This window comes from Priapulus caudatus, unplaced genomic scaffold (genome assembly GCF_000485595.1).
Source record: "Priapulus caudatus unplaced genomic scaffold, Priapulus_caudatus-5.0.1 Scaffold215, whole genome shotgun sequence".
NCBI classification, from domain to species: domain Eukaryota; kingdom Metazoa; phylum Priapulida; class Priapulimorpha; order Priapulimorphida; family Priapulidae; genus Priapulus; species Priapulus caudatus.
The window spans coordinates 40564-61427 of NW_014577276.1; the positions used below are offsets into that span (position 1 = coordinate 40564).

Sequence of the window (20864 nt, forward strand, 5' to 3'; positions counted from 1 at the left end):
TTGGAACGCTACGAGAGTGGCATGGTTTGCGTCAACTTTGAGTCGGACAGTGTGCGGTGGCCTCCCGATCAATAGGGATCGGGTCGTATAGTGTGCGGCGGCTTAGTGCTGTGCACAGTGCAAAATCGGATAGTGTGCGGCTAGCATAAAAGCGCTAAGTCAATTAGGGGCCGAGTTAGAGAGCGGAAGAGAAATATGATCGAGGTCAAAGTAAAGGTCAAATAAAGTTCGCAGTGACCTGGTTTTGGTACGCTGCTCACCTTCTCCCCAAGATGTGTAAGTATACCAAGTTTGGTAGCGCTAGATCAAACCAAAACCAGGTCACTGCTGCTTTTATTTGACCTTGACCTTGACCTTATCATATTTCCCTTCCATCAATGTCAAATAAAGGTTGCAGTGACCTGGTTTCGGTACGCGACACACCTTCTCCCCAAGATGTGTAAGTATACCAAGTTTGGTCGCGCTAGGTCAATTAGGGGCCGAGTTATAGAGCCTTGCCCCCGTGTTCTCCCCAAGATGTGTAAGTATACAAAGTTTGGTCGTGCTAGGTCAATTAGGGGCCGAGTTATAGAGCGGAAGGAAATATGATGAAGGTCAAGGTATGTAGTTGGCGACAACTGCCCTTTCTAGTTTTATAACAGTTTTTGGCAGCCGATCTACTATCTTTGTTAAGCTGTACGATTATCACGAAATTAAAATATTTTTATGGTACAAGTAAAATTTGATGGCATGTTTCTGAGAGCTATGCAATGATTCGATGCATTTCTGGTTGGGTAATTTTTACAGAAATATCTGCTTTCAGGTTTGGGCAATAGCAAACCTAGTCACTGGTACTGGTGCAGTCTGCAAGAGATCAGGAATCACCTTAGAAAATCCTGTGGGAACAGGATGGGATGTGGGAATAAGGGTGAGAATTTTTGCCTAATTTAGAATGAAATAGACTCAAAACATTTGTTTCACACCTATCTATTTGTTTCGTTAGTTTTCACTGTATGCGTCTATCTTACCTGTTTCATCTAATTTTTAATTCACACCCTGACAACAAGATACTGTTCCTGTTCCATTTTTACTTCTGTCTCACATGCAACACATGTCATGAATGCATACATTCCATGTCTGTTTTTAAATAAATTTAACGTTGATGCCGTTGCTTGCTTTACCTAGGGTGGATGGTCGCACATCTCAACCAGGGGCTGCGTGGCAGAAGAGGCCCTGCTCTGTGATGAGAGTAACGAGGTCACCGCAGATTTTGCACCCAGTATGAGCACCTCGGACGTTCGCAGCTTAAACGTCATCACCTGAACAGTCATAATACTACTGCGTATCAAATTGCTTGGGCTTAGTGGCTGCCCGAAGCTATAACACGAGATGTGTTTTCAGTGCCAGGATTATGAAATTCATTACGTGAATCGTGAAGGATATCCAGTTGTGTATAACTGGCTGCAGTACTCAAAAGCATCTTGTAGGGTGTAGACAACATAGTCAGGCAATGCAAGTTGTCCATCCCGAAGTCAAATGGAAATAGAATCTTTCTAACCAAAGATATAGAGAAGAACTAACACATACGGTGACACGGGAGCATCCATCCAGTCCCGTTGTACTCTCCTTCTTTATACGCTCTTGATATAATATATATACATATATAATCTTCTCACTCACTCATTTGTGTCCTTTTTGTGGTGAGCTACAGTGTCATTGATACTTTCATATTTATAAGTACTCGTGTGAGTCCGATAATATGCCATTGGTTTTGTTGGTATTTAATATTTGGTGTAATTCTTCTGCAGGGTCTGTCGTGGTCACACGTTCCCGCTGACCAGCCGTTTGTTCACATTAGCGTGGGTGGATCCTACAGAGTATGGGGCATAGCCAAAGATGGCTCAGCCTGCTTGCGAAATGGGGTGCTGCCTCAGCTACCAAATGGTAAGCATTTATTGTGTGCCTTAATATTGTATATAATGCATATATCTCAAACCTATTTGGCTAAAAGTTCACTGTATGTGTTATTTTGCACATAGGTGACATTGTTGGTGTTTGCATTGAATGCCAAATATTAATTTAACATGGGGTTGTCAACTTGAGTGTGTATACCAGCTATATTGAATACAGTTAACAACGTATACAAAATATATAAAAGGTTGTGCATTTTCCAGGAACGTGCTGGTTTCAAGTGCCACCTCCACCACATCATAAGCTCAGTCTAGTGTCGGCTGGGAAATCTACTGTTTGGGCTCTGGACACCGTCGGAAACCTATACTACCGTAAAGACGTACTTCCCATATTTCCCGAGGGAACAACGTGGCAGTGGGTGTGTGCTGGAATCCAGCATGTATCAGTCGGACCACATGACCAGGTTTGGCTACGTTACCGCAATTCATTTTACAAATTTCCATTGATGTGCCCGTGAGAGGTATTTTTATTCCTTACTTTTATTCATTCTGTATATTGCTAAGAAAAAAATTTAGGTAGCCAAGTATGACTGTTAAATATACGTTTGTGATTCATGTGTGAAATGGTGGTATTGGCTGTGTCTATGGGTTGTAGATCAACTGAATGTTTCAGTGCCATTCTGTGCTAGGAAGTTTGCTGTGAACTATATTTGTATCCCCCGCGACGAAGTCGGCGGGGATACTATGATTTCATGTCTCCCCAGCCACCGCCGCCGCAGACAATTTCCCTTCCGCTCTATAACTCGAACCCTAATTGACCTAGCGCTACCAAACTTGGTATACTTACAAATCTTGGGGAGAAGGTGAGCAGCGTACCAAAACCAGGTCACTGCGACCTTTATTTGACCTTTACCTTGACCTTGATCATATTTCCCTTTCACTCTCTAACTCGGCCCCTAATTGACCTAGCGCTACCAAACTTTGCGCATTATTATACTTACACATCTTGGGGAGAAGGTGAGCAGCGTATCAAACCAGGTCACTGCAACCTTTATTTGACCTTTACCTTGACCTTTATCATATTTCCCTTCCGCTCTCTAACTCGGCCCCTAATTGACCTAGCGCTACAAACTTGCGTATACTTCACATCTTGGGGAGAAGGTTGAGCAGATACCAAACCAGGTCACTGCGGCTTTTATTTGACCTTGACCTTGATCATATTTCCCTGTCCGCCCTTCTATAACTCGGCCCCTAATTGACTACGCCGGACCAAACTTGTATACTCTGCATATCTTGGGGAGAAGGTGTGTCGCGTACCGAAACCAGGTCACTGCAACCTTTATTTGATCATTGACCTTGACCTTGACCTTGACCTTGACCTTCATTATATTTTCCCTTCCTCTATAACTCGGCCCCTAATTGACCTAGCGCGACCAAACTTCGTATACTTACACATCTTGGGGAGAACACCCGGGGATGTAGTTGGCGACAACTGCCGCTTCTAGTTTTATAACAGTTTTTGGCACGCCATCTACTATCTTTGTTAAGCTGTACGATTATCACGAAATTAAAATATTTTTATGGTACAAGTAAAATTTGATGGCATGTTTCTGAGAGCTATGCAAATGATTCGATGCATTTCTGGTTGGGTTAATTTTTACAGAAATATCTGCTTTTCAGGTTTGGGCAATAGCAAACCTAGCTCACTGGTACTGTTGCAGTCTGCCAAGAGATCAGGAATCACCTTAGAAAATCCTGTGGGACAGGATGGGATGTGGGAATAATGGTGAGAATTTTTGTATTTTAGATGAAATAGACTCAAAACATTGTTTCACACCTATCTATTTGTTTTGTTAGTTTTCACTGTATGCGTCTATCTTACCTGTTTCATCAAATTTTTATTCACACCCTGACAACAAGATACTGTTCCTGTTTCCATTTTTACTTCTGTCTCACATGCAACACATGTCGTGAATGCATTACATTCCATGGTCTGTTTTTAAATAAATTTAACGCTTGATGCGTTGCTTGCTTTACCTAGGGTGGAGGTCGCACATCTCAACCAGGGGCGGCGTGGCAGAAGAGGCCCTGCTCTGTGATGAGAGTAACGAGGTCACCGCAGATTTGCACCCAGTATGAGCACCTCGGACCGTTCGCCAGCTTAAACGTCATCACCTGAACAGTCATAATACTACTGCGTATCAATTGCTTGGGCTTTAGTGGCTGCCCGAAGCTATAACCACGAGATGTGTTTTCAGTGCCAGGTTATGAAATTCATTACGTGAATCGTGAAGGATATCCAGTTGTGTATAACTGGCTGCATACTCAAAAGCTCTTGGAGGGTTGTAGACAACTAGTTCAGGCAATGCAAGTTGTCCATCCCGAAGTCAATGGAATAGAATCTTTCTAACAAAGATATAGAGAGAACTAACACATACGGTGACACGGGAGCATCCATCCAGTCCCGTTGTACTCTCCTTCTTTATACGCTCTTGATATAATATATATACATATATATATATATATATATATATATATATCAGGAGTAGATAAAGGGAAGGAGTGTGACTCCATAAACAAGGAAATTGCGTCATTTACTCAGCCTTATAATACTACGCATTTACTACGCGTAACTCATCGCAACTTGAGCTCAAATCGGACACAGTACATTCGACCATCATCAGTACCAGATCGTTTTCCTCGTAGACACCCGCAATCCGGAGATACAGACTAAAACATACGACACGATTCTCCAATCTTTTGTCCATTAATCAACCGTAGCAATCGCCTATGATTCAAACAAAAAGGCAGCTACTAACCACACTGTCCACCGGCTTGCGCGCTCACGGGCCGAGCCGCTGTGGCTCGCAGGGTGATTAGGCATCAACGCCAACACTCGGCGAGATAACTTTTGACCGCGGTATACAACTACAATGTATGGCCTTATGCGGCAATACAGCTGGCATGCCCCCATACCCACGGCACGCACGCCATATCGCCTATCAGCAGCAGATCGATTAAAATCTCCCTGCGAGCCACAGCGCGGCTCGCCGTGAGCGCAAGCGTGGACAGTGTGGTTAGTAGCTGCCTTTTGTTTGAATCATAGGCGATTGCTACGGTTGATTAATGGACAAAGATTGGAGAATCGGTGTCGTATTGTTTTAGTCTGTATCTCCGATTGCGGGTCTGCTACAGGAAACGATCTGGTACGATGATGGTCGAATGTACTGTGTCCGATTTGAGCTCAGTTGGATGAGTTACGCGTAGTAAATCGTAGGTATTATAAAGGCTAGTAAATGTACGAATTCCTTGGTTTATTGGAGTCACACTCCTTCCCTATTATCTACTCCTGATATATATGTGATATATGTATACACAAAATATGATATTAACCAGACAGGTTAATAATCATATTTTGTGTATACATATATACATATATATATATATATATATATATATATATATATATATATGTATATATATTATATCAAGAGCGTATAAAGAAGGAGAGCGTACAACGGTGAAATGCTGAAACCATATGTTGCAGTATTAGTCGAATAAAGAAACTTTGCACGTTTTATTTTGACGATTATTTGCGGTATTATTGATCAGCTGTCCTACCTTGCTAATATAAAACAAACCGCTTGTCCCTACGATGCTCCTACGCTGAGATAATGAGCGGTGAAAAGCTGGTATTTTCGCCGAAAACCGACTCGAGATCACTGTTTACTGCGACCCTCTCTCGCTTTGTGGCCAGTGTATTGCTTCCGGTCGCTGCTGGGTAGCGCTGACTCACGTCAGTACTACAGAGTTTACTATACATCCAGCGTGAGATGGGCACAGGTGGGGGTCATCACTATGGCAATCGATAACAGACGTCATTCATTCCATTTGTCAATCATTGACGGAAACACGCGAGGTTTCCCGAAGTTATCTCAAAGCGAGAGACAGTCGCAGTAAACAGTGATCTCGAGTCGGTTTTCGGCGAAAATACTAGATTTTCACCGCTCATTATCTCAGCGTAGGGGCATCGTAGGGACATGCGGTTTGTTTTATATTAACAAGGTAGCCGTAGGACAGCTGATCAATAATACAAAGAATCGTCAAAATAAAACGGGGAAAGATTATTAATTCGACTAATACTGCAACATGGTTTTAGCATTTCACCGTTGTACGCTCTCCTTCTTTATACGCTCTTGATTATATAGATATTCATATATAAAATTGTGTATATAAGGTTTTTAGTCATGCTCTGTATATAGATGAACTGTGATTGATGGCATTGTGTGCGGTAATTGAATGTACTAGCTACGACTTTTCACTTGTTTTGTACATATTTGTTTTGGGTGGAAATAAGTTACTTGATTGGTTAAGTAATTCAAGACTCGGGCTCGTTTAGTTTGAAGTAATGCATATTTGCTGCTGTCCCTTGCTGTGAAATCTGCCAAAGCTCAAATAATATTTTTTAGAGCAAGGAAAGTGTTGCCTTCAGTATAATTAGTTATAGTTTTTAGAATGCCACAGCAAATTGAGGATTGGGGGAACCAAAACAATCATTTACTCCAGAGACGGGTTATCAAGGGTACTTGCTTTTTAACAACACTTTTTATGTGGACCTTGGTGTAGTACATACTACATACGCTATATGGAATTAATGCGATGATACAGAGGCTTATCTAGGTAGGGCTGCCACGGTGATTCATTGGCCGTGGCCCGTGGATATCCTCCAATTTTCAGCGGCAGCGCGGGAAGTAAGGCAAGCAACCACGGCCATTTCAGGCCAAGTAAATGGGGCAGTAAGATTATGTGGGGTGCTACTAATTATGTTGGGATGTTGCATTGCTTCACAATCTTGCACTATATATGCATTTAATGGCAAATATTATTGTACTCTGAACAATGAGTTGTTTGACATAACATTATCGTGTAATATATCAATAAATAGCAGTTTATATCAATATTAGAAATAGTTGCTCAATAATTTATGTCAATTGAAATTAACGCTGATAGGGTCTATGACATGTCCCCCAGGGTACTATCGGAGGGTACTCTGGGTACGGTTCGATATATCGGAACGTACCCTGGTACTATCTAATATGCCGGACCGTACCTCGCCTACTCCACTAACGAGTCTAGGGAGTCGCCTACTCCCTAACCCTAACCCTAACCATATCAGATAGTTACCAATACCACTACCAGGTTACGTCCCGATATATCGAACCGTACCCAGGGTACCCTCCGATAGTACCCTGGTGGTGCATATAGACCCTACATGAGCGAAATTGGCCATTAATTGTTAATTTTCTATGTTATAGGGCATGTGGCCAGGTTCAATTATTACCGTTTTAAACGCTAGATGTCGCGAGAAGGTTGATTCAACTGATGCCCATTCTAATCTAACCCCGTAACGATCAGCTGTTCAGAGCAGAACATGTGTTTGAACAAAGCGCCGTTCTAAAAAAACGTGATCAAGATATCCTGCTGTCTTTAAATACATGGCCGTTTCTTGAAACCCACGCACGTGCACGTGTTCTAATAGATAGATATGATACTATATAATAGGTATATAATATATCTATGCTTCGTCTATGCCTGGTGTGCCATGCAGCGATAGCAGAACGGCGGCGCTAGTATCGCTCCGCCTTAGTAACCTCTGGTAACGTCAACGCTGGAAAGCATGACAGAAGTCACGTGGCGCTTTCGTTTGTTTGTGTTCGCGTCTGCGTCGTGCGCAGTACGGGGTTGCTCAGCTTCGAGGCAGAGCCAGCGGATTTGTGCGATCTGGGCATCGTTTCTAAGTAAAATTGTGAGTGTGTGATACAGTTCTGCGTAAGCAGGCCAAGATGAGCATCGCATATCTACTACAAGCAGCAGAATATCTTGACAGGCGAGAACGAGGTAAAGTAACACCTAACAGCATTTTGTTTAGAACGCCGCAATTGTTTGTGATTTGATACATTCAAACACACATGTTCTACTCTAAACAGCTGATCGTCGATCATCATCTTCTTACAGAATCGGAACATGGTTACGCTTCCCCGATGCCAATTCCAGAAGATCATGCAGATCTCGTTAGAAGGCACAGAACTGGGAAACCAGCACATCATAAAAAGACTATGGCTTACACGGGGATGAGGTGAGTAAAAAGGCTTAGTGCTTTGTGATGTTTGGGCGGGATTAATAATATGGCGCGCGGCCGGGTGTGTGAAATCGGCCGCATCTGTCAGTATGTTGTTGGGTGTGAGTGTATGTGTGGTTCCGTTGTTCGCGTGGCGTGTGCTTGATTGTGGGCAGCTGGTTGAACAATGGAGCCCGTTCGATCTCTGTTTCATGGCGAACAATATTTCGTTTGGTGTTGGCGGGATTTTGGTACTGGCTGACTGTACTGTGTTTGAGCACAGATACTGTATTCCTGCATCTATGACCAACACAACGTCCGTGGTTTGATCTATCATTACCCCAACCACTTGACGTTACAGTGCGTGTGGCCGCAGCTAGGAAATTCCATTATTGATCTTCATGCTGTAGTCGCCATTTTACTGTACATGTTCCCGCATATGTGCTACTGGTTAATAGTAATATTTTATGTAAGATATTATCTATTATTCAATATATTTCTACAGCTGAGTTATATTTTGATAGAACGTACATGCCTATTCTTCAGTAGGTCCTACCAGCTCTCAGTGAGCATTAAATTTATAAATATCACAACTATGTTTTTGCTTAGTTATGCCATGGTCATATTAAATGTATCGTTGCCACCCTATCCTAGTGTGCTTTGTAATATAAAGACTACTTACATAGCCACGGATATTTTCTTATTTTGAAAAATTTTGGTCATAATTTTGCATTTATTTGACATGTGAACTAATATTTCTCAACCTCCTTTTCGTGTGACGAGAATAAGCGTACGTAGTTTAAGGTAGTTAAAGTTTTAAGGTAGCCACTGTATTGCATCTGTGCTGCTTACTATATTTATATTCTTGTCGTTTGAATGTATCCCATGCAGGCGTGCCGGAAAAGTACAAATGTGCTACTTTCGATCCCTGCCATGTGTTTAAATCTTATTTGTGGATAAACGTACAAACTATGATGTGGTACACATTCCTGTAAAATTGTTCCACACACAACACGCATGTACCGACGCACGCACGCGCAGATACACATATAAAGACACACACATGCATATATATACGCGAATACGCACATACGCACATAATTATACACAAACAAAGATACGCACATGTATGTACTCTGACACACTGAGTCACAGATACACCTACGCGCACATTTATACATGCACTTGCATGTACGCATGGACACACGTAAAAAGACAGGTACAGAGCTGTACGCACACACACACACGTACGTGCAGATACACGTTCCAACGCATACATACACGCACACGCGTGTCTGCGTGTATGTATAGATACACACAGATACACATACAAACAAACGCTTATGTATACACGCACACGCCCGTACGGACACGTACAGACACGTACAGACACATACACAACATGCGACCCTGGTAGGCGAGCCAAGATGGGGGTGCTCTAGAACATACACGTGTTTTTTCCGATACAAATCATGCGTTAGAAGCAGCATGGCACAGGCTGGTACAGCAGTACTGTTTATACATCCCCAACTAGCATGCATGCACACGCGCACACGCGCACGCATAAGAGTATGTACAGCGATTGATTTTTCACCGTGGGTACAAATTATCATAATGATATAGACGGCCAGCGAGCCCTAATAGGGATCCTACTCGAAGTCTGTAGGATGTGCAAGAGATGGTAGGTGGTGTTGCACGCTGTACCGTGTTATTACTCCCCACGCATGTATTTTTGGCTGAATAGAGTTGTTAGGGTGAGTGTGTCCACATGCACATGCATGCTCACACAAGGCACATCAGCCTTGACCTACCGCAACCCAGCTGTGGTTTTTCGGGGTGCTGGCTGGCCCGAAAATGGTGGATATTGGTTATATTAGCAGAGAAAGGTGTTGTACATGGAAATTGTTTATCTGACAGGCACAATTCGTTTTTTATATCGTATCCCAACCCTCGACCTTCAAGGTAGAGAGTGCCTGGATGGCGTGGCCATTTTTCAACTTGTGTAGAAAAAATGTCGAGCTGGTGACCCTGGCTGATCTGAACAGCTGTTTACCGAATTTATTGGCTGAGCAGTTATTGTGTTTGTACCATTCAACGCTCCTTTCAAGTCGGCTCTGCGTGGGGGCAGGGTAGTGCCTTCCCCAAAAAAAACGGTTTGCAGTATAACAACTTGGAAATCATATCAACATTACCTACACAATTTTCCGGTAAAGTCAAGTATTCACATTTTGTACATTTTATTCTACAGCACTATTCAGGGTTAATTCCAGCCATTAAAATCATGCAATTCGGGGTAAAGAACGTTAAAAAGTATGCTTATTTGTCAATAAAACAATCATAAATTAGTCTTAAATTGAAATATAAACTCATTCTGCATGTGTTGTATTTCTTGAAACCACAAAAATACTATTCCCTCGTCATTGCCCAGGTCATAAAATTCCCCCTCTAGTGATTTGCTTATTGTAAAAGCAAATGTCAAAGTTAACATATTTATACTTTTCACAACGAGCAGATTTGCTGGAAAAATCAAAGTAATGTGCAGTTTTTCCGTTGAAAAATATTGGGAAAGAAAATGTTTTTTAACACCTATTCACTTGGTATTTTGCTGTTATGCTGCCTAACCTTGCGAAAGACTCCCCCTAGATTGAGAAAGTACTTAAACCTGCAGCTATGAATATTATCTCTTAAACCCTGGAAAATCGAAGGCCACAATTAAAAAAATATTTGTTTGCCCTCACCCGACCCAGGCTGAAAAGTTTGGGTAGGTAGGTAGGCTTTTTTTTTCTTTTCAGGGGGGTCTTTTTACAAATTCAGCATGGTGTCTACATGCTCGGGTGTGCTTGTGTGGAGATACCTTTTATGTTGAACGTTTGTTTTGCTTGGTACATAATGATATAATGTATTGCCTACAGATTTATAAAATGTACAGTGATGCAATTTGTAAAAAAAAAAAAATGGAAAAGATCAATAATTTTTTTTGAGTCGGCCCCTTTTTGGCGGGTCGGTTGGGTGAGGGCAAACAAACAATATTTTTATTATGGCCTAAAACCTTTACGGAAAGGTACATTTTAGCTGTCAGAGGAAAAGTGGGAGTTTTCCCCTAATTTTGGCCCCTGTGGGGAAGTTTTTTTACAGTCAGTTAAAAGCAAGCAGTGTTCATATAACCTTTTAGTATTATTTCAGCTAAATTTTAAATGAGTCACTTCGTAAGATTGCTTTCATGGGCCTCTTTGTTGAAATCTGAAATTGATTTTGTTTAATAACGTATTGTATTGCTTGCCTCTTATGTGCAAACAAATAAGAGATGTCTGTTCAGGCTGGCTATTTAGCATAAATATATCAGAAGTAGATAATAGGGATATATACATGTATCCAAATTACCCAAGTGAATTTTTTTTCTATTTTTCTGTATAATTACCATTTTCTTGTGTAGCTAAAGTACACATTCTTTGATATTCCATCTACTCATTACCAGGTAAAACATTTGTTTGAAACGGATAATTTATGGGGAATAAATGGCATAATGCCAAATAAGAGCATAATCTGGAATGGTTTGTGATCTTTATCTTTCAAGTTTGCCTAGTCCATGTTTGCGCAATCTCGTTTGTCATACTTTCACTTTTTCGGAGCCAAGGCAATGAATTTTCAGCGGATGTGAATGAGGGAAGGTGACTTTGATATTATTGGGGCTTCGTCTAAGTTGTCATGCTCTCGTTTGCGACCACGCTAATAGCGTTTTGTGCTCATCCTGCAGCTGAAAAAAACGAGCTGTGCACAGCCATTCGATTGTGTCGTTGCAACAACGCATATTACAGAACGCACGAGATGAGCGTGTGATCAGCTGTATTACATGCGTCTCTTTCCTCCATTTCAGATCCTCTCACAACGAATTGGAAAAGAACAGGTAAGAAATGTTAACAGTCACATTTTTGTCACAATATGAAATGCATCCATGGCCTGCAAGTTACTATTTTCCTCCACTGTGTCGCCTGCCTCTCGAGGTTGCAATTATGGCTTCAGTTAGCGTTGGTAATAGGTCTGTCAAACGAGACACTGGCATAACTAACCACAACCCGCCTATCTGCAATGCTTAAGTCGTGAGCTACATTCGTCAGTGAACTTAGTATCCCATGTGGAGGGTCATAATTTTGGTTCACGCTGAGAGAAGGCGGAACGCAGCAGCTGAAAGTGGCCTGACCATACCGTTTTTGGATAGGATGCCCTGGCCATGTCAGGGGTAGAGACGGAGGAGTAATTGCGCTTCCTGGTGCGGTACAGTTAGTAAAAGCTGCACGTGTGTGAGAGAGGCTTGCTTGCCCTGGCTGCGTGTTTACTTGCATAACATTTTTCAATTAGTGATGATTGGCAGGCACAAGGTTAGACCAGTACACCAGATTGCACTCATAAATAGTGTAATGATTGTGTACATGTAATTCCTGCTCGGGGTTTACAAAAACAAATAGTACATGTGTTGTCGCATATTTTCTTTTCCCATGATTTTACTGTCGGGTGCGTATTGGATGTTTACTATCGAGAACATGATATAGCCCCGTATAAATGGTATATCAAGAGCGTACAATGCCAATGGTGAAATGCAAAAACCATGTTGTAGTTTTAGTCAAATTAGTCAACTTTACGAGTTTTATTTTGATAATTATTAGAGATTAGAATTATTATTTGAGTATTATTATTCAGCTGTCCTTCCTTGATAATTAAAAACCAACCACTTGTTCCTACGGTGTCCCTACACTGAGATAATGAGCAGTGAAAATCTGGTATTTTCGCCGAAAATCGACTCGATATACGTAGTGGCTGCGACTGTCTCTCGTTTTGTGGACTGTATATTGCTTCCGGTCGCCGCTGTGTAGCGCTGACTCGATACGTTATTACTACAGCGTTACTACATCCAGCGTAAGGGGCGGGTCATCACCATGGCGATAAATAACAAGACGTTTTTGTGAAGTAATGGCTGCGTCAATGACTGGAAATGCGAGAAAAGATAGAAGGAAAAGAAATTTCATTGTCAATGAAGGACGGAAACACGCGAGGTTTTTCCGAAGCTATCGCCAGAACGAGAGACAGTCGCAGCCACTACGTATTTTGAGTCGGTTTTCGGGCGAAAATACCAGATTTTCACCGCTCATTATCTCAGCGTAGAGGCATCGTAGGGACAAGCGGTTTGTTTTATATTAGCAAGGTAGGACAGCTGATCAATAATACCACAAAGAATCGTCAAAATAAAACGGACAAAGTTTATTAATTCGACTAATACTGCAGCATGGTTTCAGGCTTTCAGCATTTCACCGTTGTACGCTCTCCTTCTTAATAAGCTCTTGATATGATCTTGATACTATCGTAGCTGGTGTAGCTGACAAGAAACAAAGACAAGTTCCCGAGGTTTTTTGCTTGAGCAAAACATCAGTTAACAGGCAAACAAAGTTATTAGGCCTAAGATCAAATATTGCTTGTTTCCCCTTTACCGACCGACTCGCCAAAACGCCGAGCTACTCGACACATTTTATTAGCCGATTAAAACAAAACAAAAATTATTTCGTTTCGGCAAAAAAAAAAAATCAAATTCGTTCCGAAAAAACATATATATATACACAAAACAGAATGTACAATATACCAAGAGCAGATAATACACATGTGTATTATCTGCTCTTGAATATACATACACACATCTTGTCGGCCTTATAACATGGTGTTACATAGAGTGTACACTTTAGTGAATAGTCTTACACATTCCAGTGAAGAGAGCTCGCGAGATAGAAAATTGTAAACTACAACTTAGACCGCCACGGCAGATGTTATCGTTACTGTAATTGTTAACGCAAGTTTCACCGATTTCTTTTCTTGATCCCTGCTATACATATTATAACATAGTATTTATTAGCTCATCTGACGTAGTCAGGTGCGGCTTGTAGAATCGCATGATTGTCCGTCCGTGCGTCCGGCTGTCCGTGCGTCAACAGTTGGGCACAAATTTTAACCACCCGACGTACGGTCACGATATTCGGGACGTGGGGGGGTAATCCGAAAACGAGTTGGGATGTCGAAGCTCGGGGTCAAAGGTCAAAGGTCAAAGGTCAAGAGGTGTAAAAGAAGGGGGAACATTCCATCTTTAACTTAAGCCGTTAAGGTATAGGGAGGAAATGCAGAATTGCGACACAAATCTAAACGGCTCGACCTAGGCTCGTGATAGTCGGTGTATAGCATCATGGTAGGAAAAACCATCACTGTGCCGAAATTGGAGGTCACAGGTCAAAGGTCAATGGGGCACAGGGCAGATTTTAGAAATTTTCTGAGGACATGGTCTGACGGAGCGATTGAAAAACTTTTTTGTTTCAGCGGTGACCTACCATTTTTATGGCTTTATTGAAAGGACCATGAAATGTACTTTCTTCTGACATGCGAAGAGTAAATGTCGGATAACCTTTTGACCCTCAAGAGGAGGGTTAAACATTGATTTGTTTCTCAACTGCGTTGGCGAGTACCTGTGGTTGTGGAAAGCTCCCATTTTACAGTGAAATTCCACACATAACTCTTACTTGAACAACGCTTATAGGGTATTGAGTGACTTATATTGGATTCTGTGTGCCTTATGATAGTTGATAGTCCTGCACTCAATTTACCAGGGGTGAGGCTGGGATGTTCCAGACTTGATTTTCTATCATTTTCGGCACAATTACTGGGCAGTGTGTACGTTCTTGAGCTTTTCAGTCCCTAATCCTGGCCTTCTTGTTACTGAAATTTAGTTTCAGATATTTGCTTCGTTTTGCTGTAATGGTATCTTCCGAGTGCTTGGTTGTATACATGAGTTTTTTTGTCGAGCAGATGTGCCTCGAGGGTTTATGTCCTTTTTTCTCTCATCTAGACGCTGTTTCTTATACGTGAGTATTTAGGTAATTATTCGTCTGCTTTTTTTGCTCTGTCGTCCCTGACAGCTGCATGCTTTGCTGACGATTGCACGATGCTTGATGCGGCCCGCCGTCTATCGGTATTTTATTGTCCTTGTTTGAAGTGTTGTTTTTAGTCATCTGGAATAGTCGCTGCAGCTTTTGATCGCTATGCGTCGTCCGTCCGTCCGGTCGTATGCGAGCGTCCGTCCGTTCCGTCGTCGGTGTCGTCAACAGTTTCGGGCCAAATCTAACGGCCTCGATCACGTCGTTCTTCGGACGTGGGTGGGGGCGGGTATCCGAACGGTTGGTGATGTCCTGTCGAGCTGGGGGTCAAGGTAAAGGTCAAGAGGTGTAAAGAATGGGGAACATTCACTTATTGAGGTATAGGAGGCAGCGTAATTGCGGCACAAATCTACGGCTCGATCTGGCTCGGTGATAGTTGGTGTATAGCATCTGGGAGGGCATCACTGTGTGAATTGGTGGTCAACCAGGTATGGGGACAGGGCAGTTTTGACATTTTCTTGGAATGGTCTACGCGGATTGTAACTGTTTTGTGGTTCAGGGTGACCTAGCATTTGTTTATGGCTTTAGTGAAGACCATGAATCTCCTTTCTGCTGACTTGCTGAAGTGTAAGTGTCGAGTAACTTTTGACCCTCAGTGGGGTTAACATGGATTTGTTGAATGTCTGTTTGAAAGATTTGCTGGGGTTTGCTAGTAGATCGTTACCTGGCTGGATGTTGGGTACTTACACTGTCACGTGATTTCAAAGCTACAATTTGGTTAGAGGTTTTGCTCCTTAAATCGTTTATTTCTATGGCATTCCGTCTGTCGTATGTTATGTACCTTATGCCCTGCAGTGGCTCTGCCAGTGCATGTGTTGGTTGTACTGTGTATTTTTGCCCACTGCGTTAATTGGTTCAGGTGGCGTTCTTCTTATTTATACTGAGCTGTAGGCTTCCTGGTAATGGTATGAGTGCTTACCTTTTCTGTCTTGCATCGTTTGTTGCTACTCGTCCGCATGGCGACTTCATCTTTTATCTGAGCACTTTTAACGTCGCGCATCTCGTTGGCTCTTTCATACATCCAAAGAACATCTTTGGAAGGTTCCTGCTACCTCTGCTGATTCCACTGTTTCGCCGTGTTATGTGCACTTCGGGCTACGGGTTTTCTAGATCCACTCCAACGGTACCGCCGTAGCGTTTGACATGGGCGTGTTGCTCGCCGGACTTGTTTGGGGTTATGAATGAAGTTTAATATGAGTCTTTGCTAGACAATGTTTATTCTTGCCGACACCAGCCCAGATAGCCCCCATGTCGCTCGTGCGGCTTGTGCCATGTTGTAAACCTAGTCAAAACTCCAGGTCCTTATTCTGCACTGCAGTGATGCTGTGTATTTATGTAGCATGCCCGGTATCTTTGTACGAATCTGAACCACTGAAGTGCCGACCTTTTACGATCCCGTATATCGCGAAGTTCCGTTTCTGCCGCCTGGCTCAGTTGTTTCGCTGTCTCTGAATGCACGCGGGTCTCCTTACTCAGGCGTGCGCGCGCCAGCGCCTTATTTCGTCCGTAGATGTCACAGCACAGATCAGTTGAGGGGGCCTGGGAGGTGTAAATTGGAGGGTATTTGGTAATGAAGGATGCACCGTGTGGTGCCTAGGCCGGGCGTTACTTTGTGAGCTGTCGGCTTCAATTGGTTTGATTGTTGATTACATGTGCTAAATTTCGCCCTCCTCTCTTCTCGCCTCTCCTTCCCCTCTCTATCCTCGCCCTCTCCTTCCTCTTCCCTCTCTCCTCTATATCCCCCCCCCCAGTAGCTTCCTCCTCTCTTTTGACGCCTCACTCTCTCATCCCTCGCAGCCTTCTCTCTTTTCGCTTCTCTTTTTCGTTTTCCCCCTTCCACGCCCCTCCTTTATACCCGCTTCCTCCATCCCCCTCTCTCTCCCTCCCTCCGCCGCCATCTCGTGTACTATTTAGGATTAGATATTTTCCAAGCAATTGCTAGGGAATATATGTCTCGTTGGTCGTTCTGTGGGTATGTCTCCTGCGCTGTGAGAGAAAACAACAAAAAACAAATTCCTACGCGCGTTGTGCGTTTATGGTTGAAATCGTTTAGTGAGATGTAATTTACTCGATCTTGTGTTTTTATAACTTTGGCAGAACCATATTAGTTTCGTGGCTCTCTGCGGACGCTCCAAGCCCCTGTTGTACCAAGCGAAGTGTGTGTACACGTGCACGTCTGGAGTGAAGTTTCGTTCGACGGGCAGTTTGCGCTTGGGACTTCGACCACACGCCACACGCCTCAGACCGTACGCGCCGCAGCGACGACAACCATACCACTACACGCTCGCGCACGCGCGCCCCACACCACAACCGCACCACACACACCCCAAATCCACCACCACACCCGCACGTCCACACACCACACTGCTATTGTACGACACAACACGCACGCCGCACACCGCCCATGCCGCACGCCGCCGCGCACCAACCACACCACAGACCACCACACCAGTCCCACCCACACATGTATGATCATCACACAGCACGCCGCACACACTAGACCACGCCGCCGCACGCTACGCGCACATCACCCCCACAGCACCACAAACACACAATACCACTCAACACCCACCACACTCCGTAACAGACACATGTTGATACACAGACCCACGGCACGCCGCGCACGCATCACCACACCACCACACCACACACCCCACCCACAACACACACACACACACAAGCAGCGGGTTTACTGCATACGTGACATTGACAGGAGAGTGTGTTTTGCGTGCGGGTAATGAGAGATAGCTACACGGCCATGCGTGAACTCTCCTGCACACCTGCAGGCTGCAGCCTCGCGTTACGAGAGCGGCTAGCGTTTATGTGGGGAGGAAGGGGGCGATGAACGTGGGTGTCGTTCGCGTTGCGAAAACCTTCAGTGACACACGTGTGTGGGCGGGTAGCGGGGTGCATTGATGTGAATTTTTATCTCCGGCGTCTGGACAAGCGCCCAGATTACAATATAGGCGTTTGCATTTAAACAGGAGTTAATAATGACAAATTTGTCATTATTAACTCCTGATTTAAAATACCTGTCATTAGTTTACCAGTCGAATTGAATCTGAATGGCGGCAGCGTACGTGAATGGTGTTGGGAGGACTGCGTGTGCTGATGTAACAGCGGTCTGTGTGTAGAGGGGGTGTAAAGAGTACACGGGGTGTGGGGGTGTAAAGAGTACACGAGGTGTGTGGGAGACACGTGTCGTCTACACGTTGTGCAGGTGCGCTTGACGCGTACGTACCCCATGTTCTTCTCGGAATTTAAATTTTATTTTGCAATCGCACATGAGTCTTCATTTAGCGGTATATGCATATGTGGTGATGACACCAGCATGTGTTGCGTCAGCTGAGGAGTCGTTAGTAGTTGTTGTTGTGGTTTAGTACAGTATGGTGCTGACGTACGTGCGACTGCGTGCGTGTTGATGACGTGGTTGTGGTTTCCGGTCAGGTACTGGGGCTGTATCACGCGTGGGGTGCGCGAGCGGTGGGGAATACTCGCAAAGAATGCAATAACAAATGTTGTTTCAGCTCTTCAATTTACTTATCTGCCTAACGTGAATGACAGACAGCTCTGGCTAATCATTGTTGCTATAGGAACTTCTAAAAACATTGCTTACCTACGAAGTGCCACAATGGTGATGTTTTAGCATGCACACACAAAAACAACGTAAAAACTGGTCTGGCTTGACCGAGCTAGCAACAGTATCCAAGGAAGGGGCATGGGTAGGTCTATTTACACGACACGTACGTCCAAAACGCACCGTGTATGACAATGCAAACGCAATGTCGGAAGAAATTAGAACATCCGTGACGTCCTGTGGCTGTGCATCCGATATCGCAAGGTCTTATATCATAAAATCGTGTCGTACCGCATAGTTTACACGGTGCGTTTTGGACGTACGTTTAGGACGCATCGTGTAAATAGGCCTTTAGGCGGCTAGTTCATTTGTCATGAATAACATTGTTTTATGATCTTATTAGTGCATTGATACATTTATATATATATGTTATTTTATTACTAAAATCTATTATGTGCACGTTCCTGGGTTCGTGTTTTATTAAAAGGCTACGAGTAAATAGCAATTTACAAAGGATCATCACTTGCCTGCATCCATAGAAGCTGTGGCTTTACAGTGGGGAATATAGGACGTCTTGCTATGCACAAATGAATTTATCAGCAGAACACCAGACACCAGAGCCCTGTCGCTCTGCGGCACTTGTTGTGTAAACCTAGGCTCAAAAACTCCAGTACTTACATTTCTGCAACTGCAGTTGACTGGCTGGTGTATTTATAGTACGCACATGCCCGGTATCTTTGTACGAACTGACCACTGACAAGTGCCACCTTTTAACGATCAGTAACGCAGAGTTCCCGTTTCTGATCCGCCTGGCTACCACGTATGTTTCGCTGTCTCTGAATGGACACGCGAGCGTACTACTTGAATTACAGGCGTGCGCGGGCCAGCGCTAAATTTCGTCCGTAGATGTCAACAGCACAGAATCCAGTTGAGGGGAGCCTGGAGGTGTAAAATTGAGAGGGCATTGGTAAAGGAAGGAATGCACCGTGGTGCATAACGGCCCGGGCGTTACTATTGTGAGCTGTCGGTGTGTTGATGTATCATGATCATACATGTAGCTATCTCGCCCTCCCCCTCTCTTCCTCGCCCTCTCCTTCCCCCTCTCTTCCTCGCCCTCTCCTTCCCCCTCTTCCCTCTCTCTCTCTCTATCCCCAAGTAAGCCTTCCTCCCTCTCTCTATCCCCAAGTAAGCCTTCCTCCCTCTCTCTTTGACTGCCTCACTCTCTCCATCCCCTCCGCACCTCTCTCTTTTCGCTCTCTCTCTTTTCGTTTCTCTCCCCCTCTCCACGCCACCCTCCCTTTATACCCCCGCTTTCTCTCCACTCCCCACTCTCTCTCCCCTCCCTCCCTCCCCGCCATCTCTTTCTCTGGCGTACTATTTCGGAATATAGATATTTACAAAGCAATTGCAGGAATTATATGTCTCGTTGTCAGTTCTGTGAGCGTACTGTACATCACATGCGCTTAGAAGTTCATACGCAGCGTTATTGACGTTTATTGTTGAAAAACTCGTTTAGTGAGATGTAATTTACCGAATCTTGTGTTGTCATAACACATCATTTTGGCCCAAGAAACCACTATTATTCTTCAGTGGCCTCTCTGCCGACGACCCAAAGCCCCCTGTGTACACACGCGAACGTGTGTGTACACGTGCACACGTCGGAGTGACGTTCTCGTTCGACAGTTCGCGCTGGGAACTCCGACACACACGCACACACACGCACATACAGACATGTACGCACGCACGCACGTCTGCACGGCAACGCACACACACACACATCACGCACTGCACGCGCGCCGCGCACACCGCCACACACACACACACAACACACACACCACACACACACACACACAGGCAAACACACACTGTATGTACACCACAACACGCATGCACTCACAACACAGACACAACGCACGCACAGCACGCTCAACACAAATACACACCACATCACAGCACACACACACACACACACACACACACACACACACAAAACACACACACACACACAAACACACACACAACACACACACACACACAACACACACCACACACACACACCAATCACACATCACCAAATGTATGATCACACAGACACACACGCACGCACGCGCACGCAATCACACACACACACACAACACAGCACACACACACAACACACACACACACACACACAAGCAGCGTTCTACTGCCATACGTGACATTGACAGGAGAGTGTGTTTTGGCGTGGCGGGTAATGAAGAGATACCAGCTACACGGCCATTGAGTGCAACTGCTCTGCAACCTGCCAGCTGCAGCCTCGCGTTACGAGAGCGGCC

At 44.1% G+C, this 20864-nt stretch overlaps 2 protein-coding genes across 2 annotated transcripts in view; both read left to right on the forward strand.

Moving 5' to 3' along the window:
• The window catches only part of LOC106807432 (tectonin beta-propeller repeat-containing protein 1-like), a 25186-nt gene extending 21548 nt beyond the window's left edge, over window positions 1–3638 (forward strand). The window contains exons 20-22 of the mRNA XM_014809756.1: window positions 1788–1923; window positions 2154–2353; window positions 3570–3638. Of these exons, the coding sequence (XP_014665242.1) occupies window positions 1788–1923; window positions 2154–2353; window positions 3570–3638 (405 nt within the window). The remainder of the gene's footprint in view (window positions 1–1787; window positions 1924–2153; window positions 2354–3569) is intronic.
• A 3947-nt stretch (window positions 3639–7585) lies between these two features.
• LOC106807446 (max dimerization protein 4-like) overlaps window positions 7586–20864 on the forward strand; it is a 42248-nt gene continuing 28969 nt past the window's right edge. Inside the window, exons 1-3 of the mRNA XM_014809773.1 lie at window positions 7586–7787; window positions 7905–8025; window positions 11882–11911. Of these exons, the coding sequence (XP_014665259.1) occupies window positions 7733–7787; window positions 7905–8025; window positions 11882–11911 (206 nt within the window). The 5' untranslated portion in view covers window positions 7586–7732. The remainder of the gene's footprint in view (window positions 7788–7904; window positions 8026–11881; window positions 11912–20864) is intronic.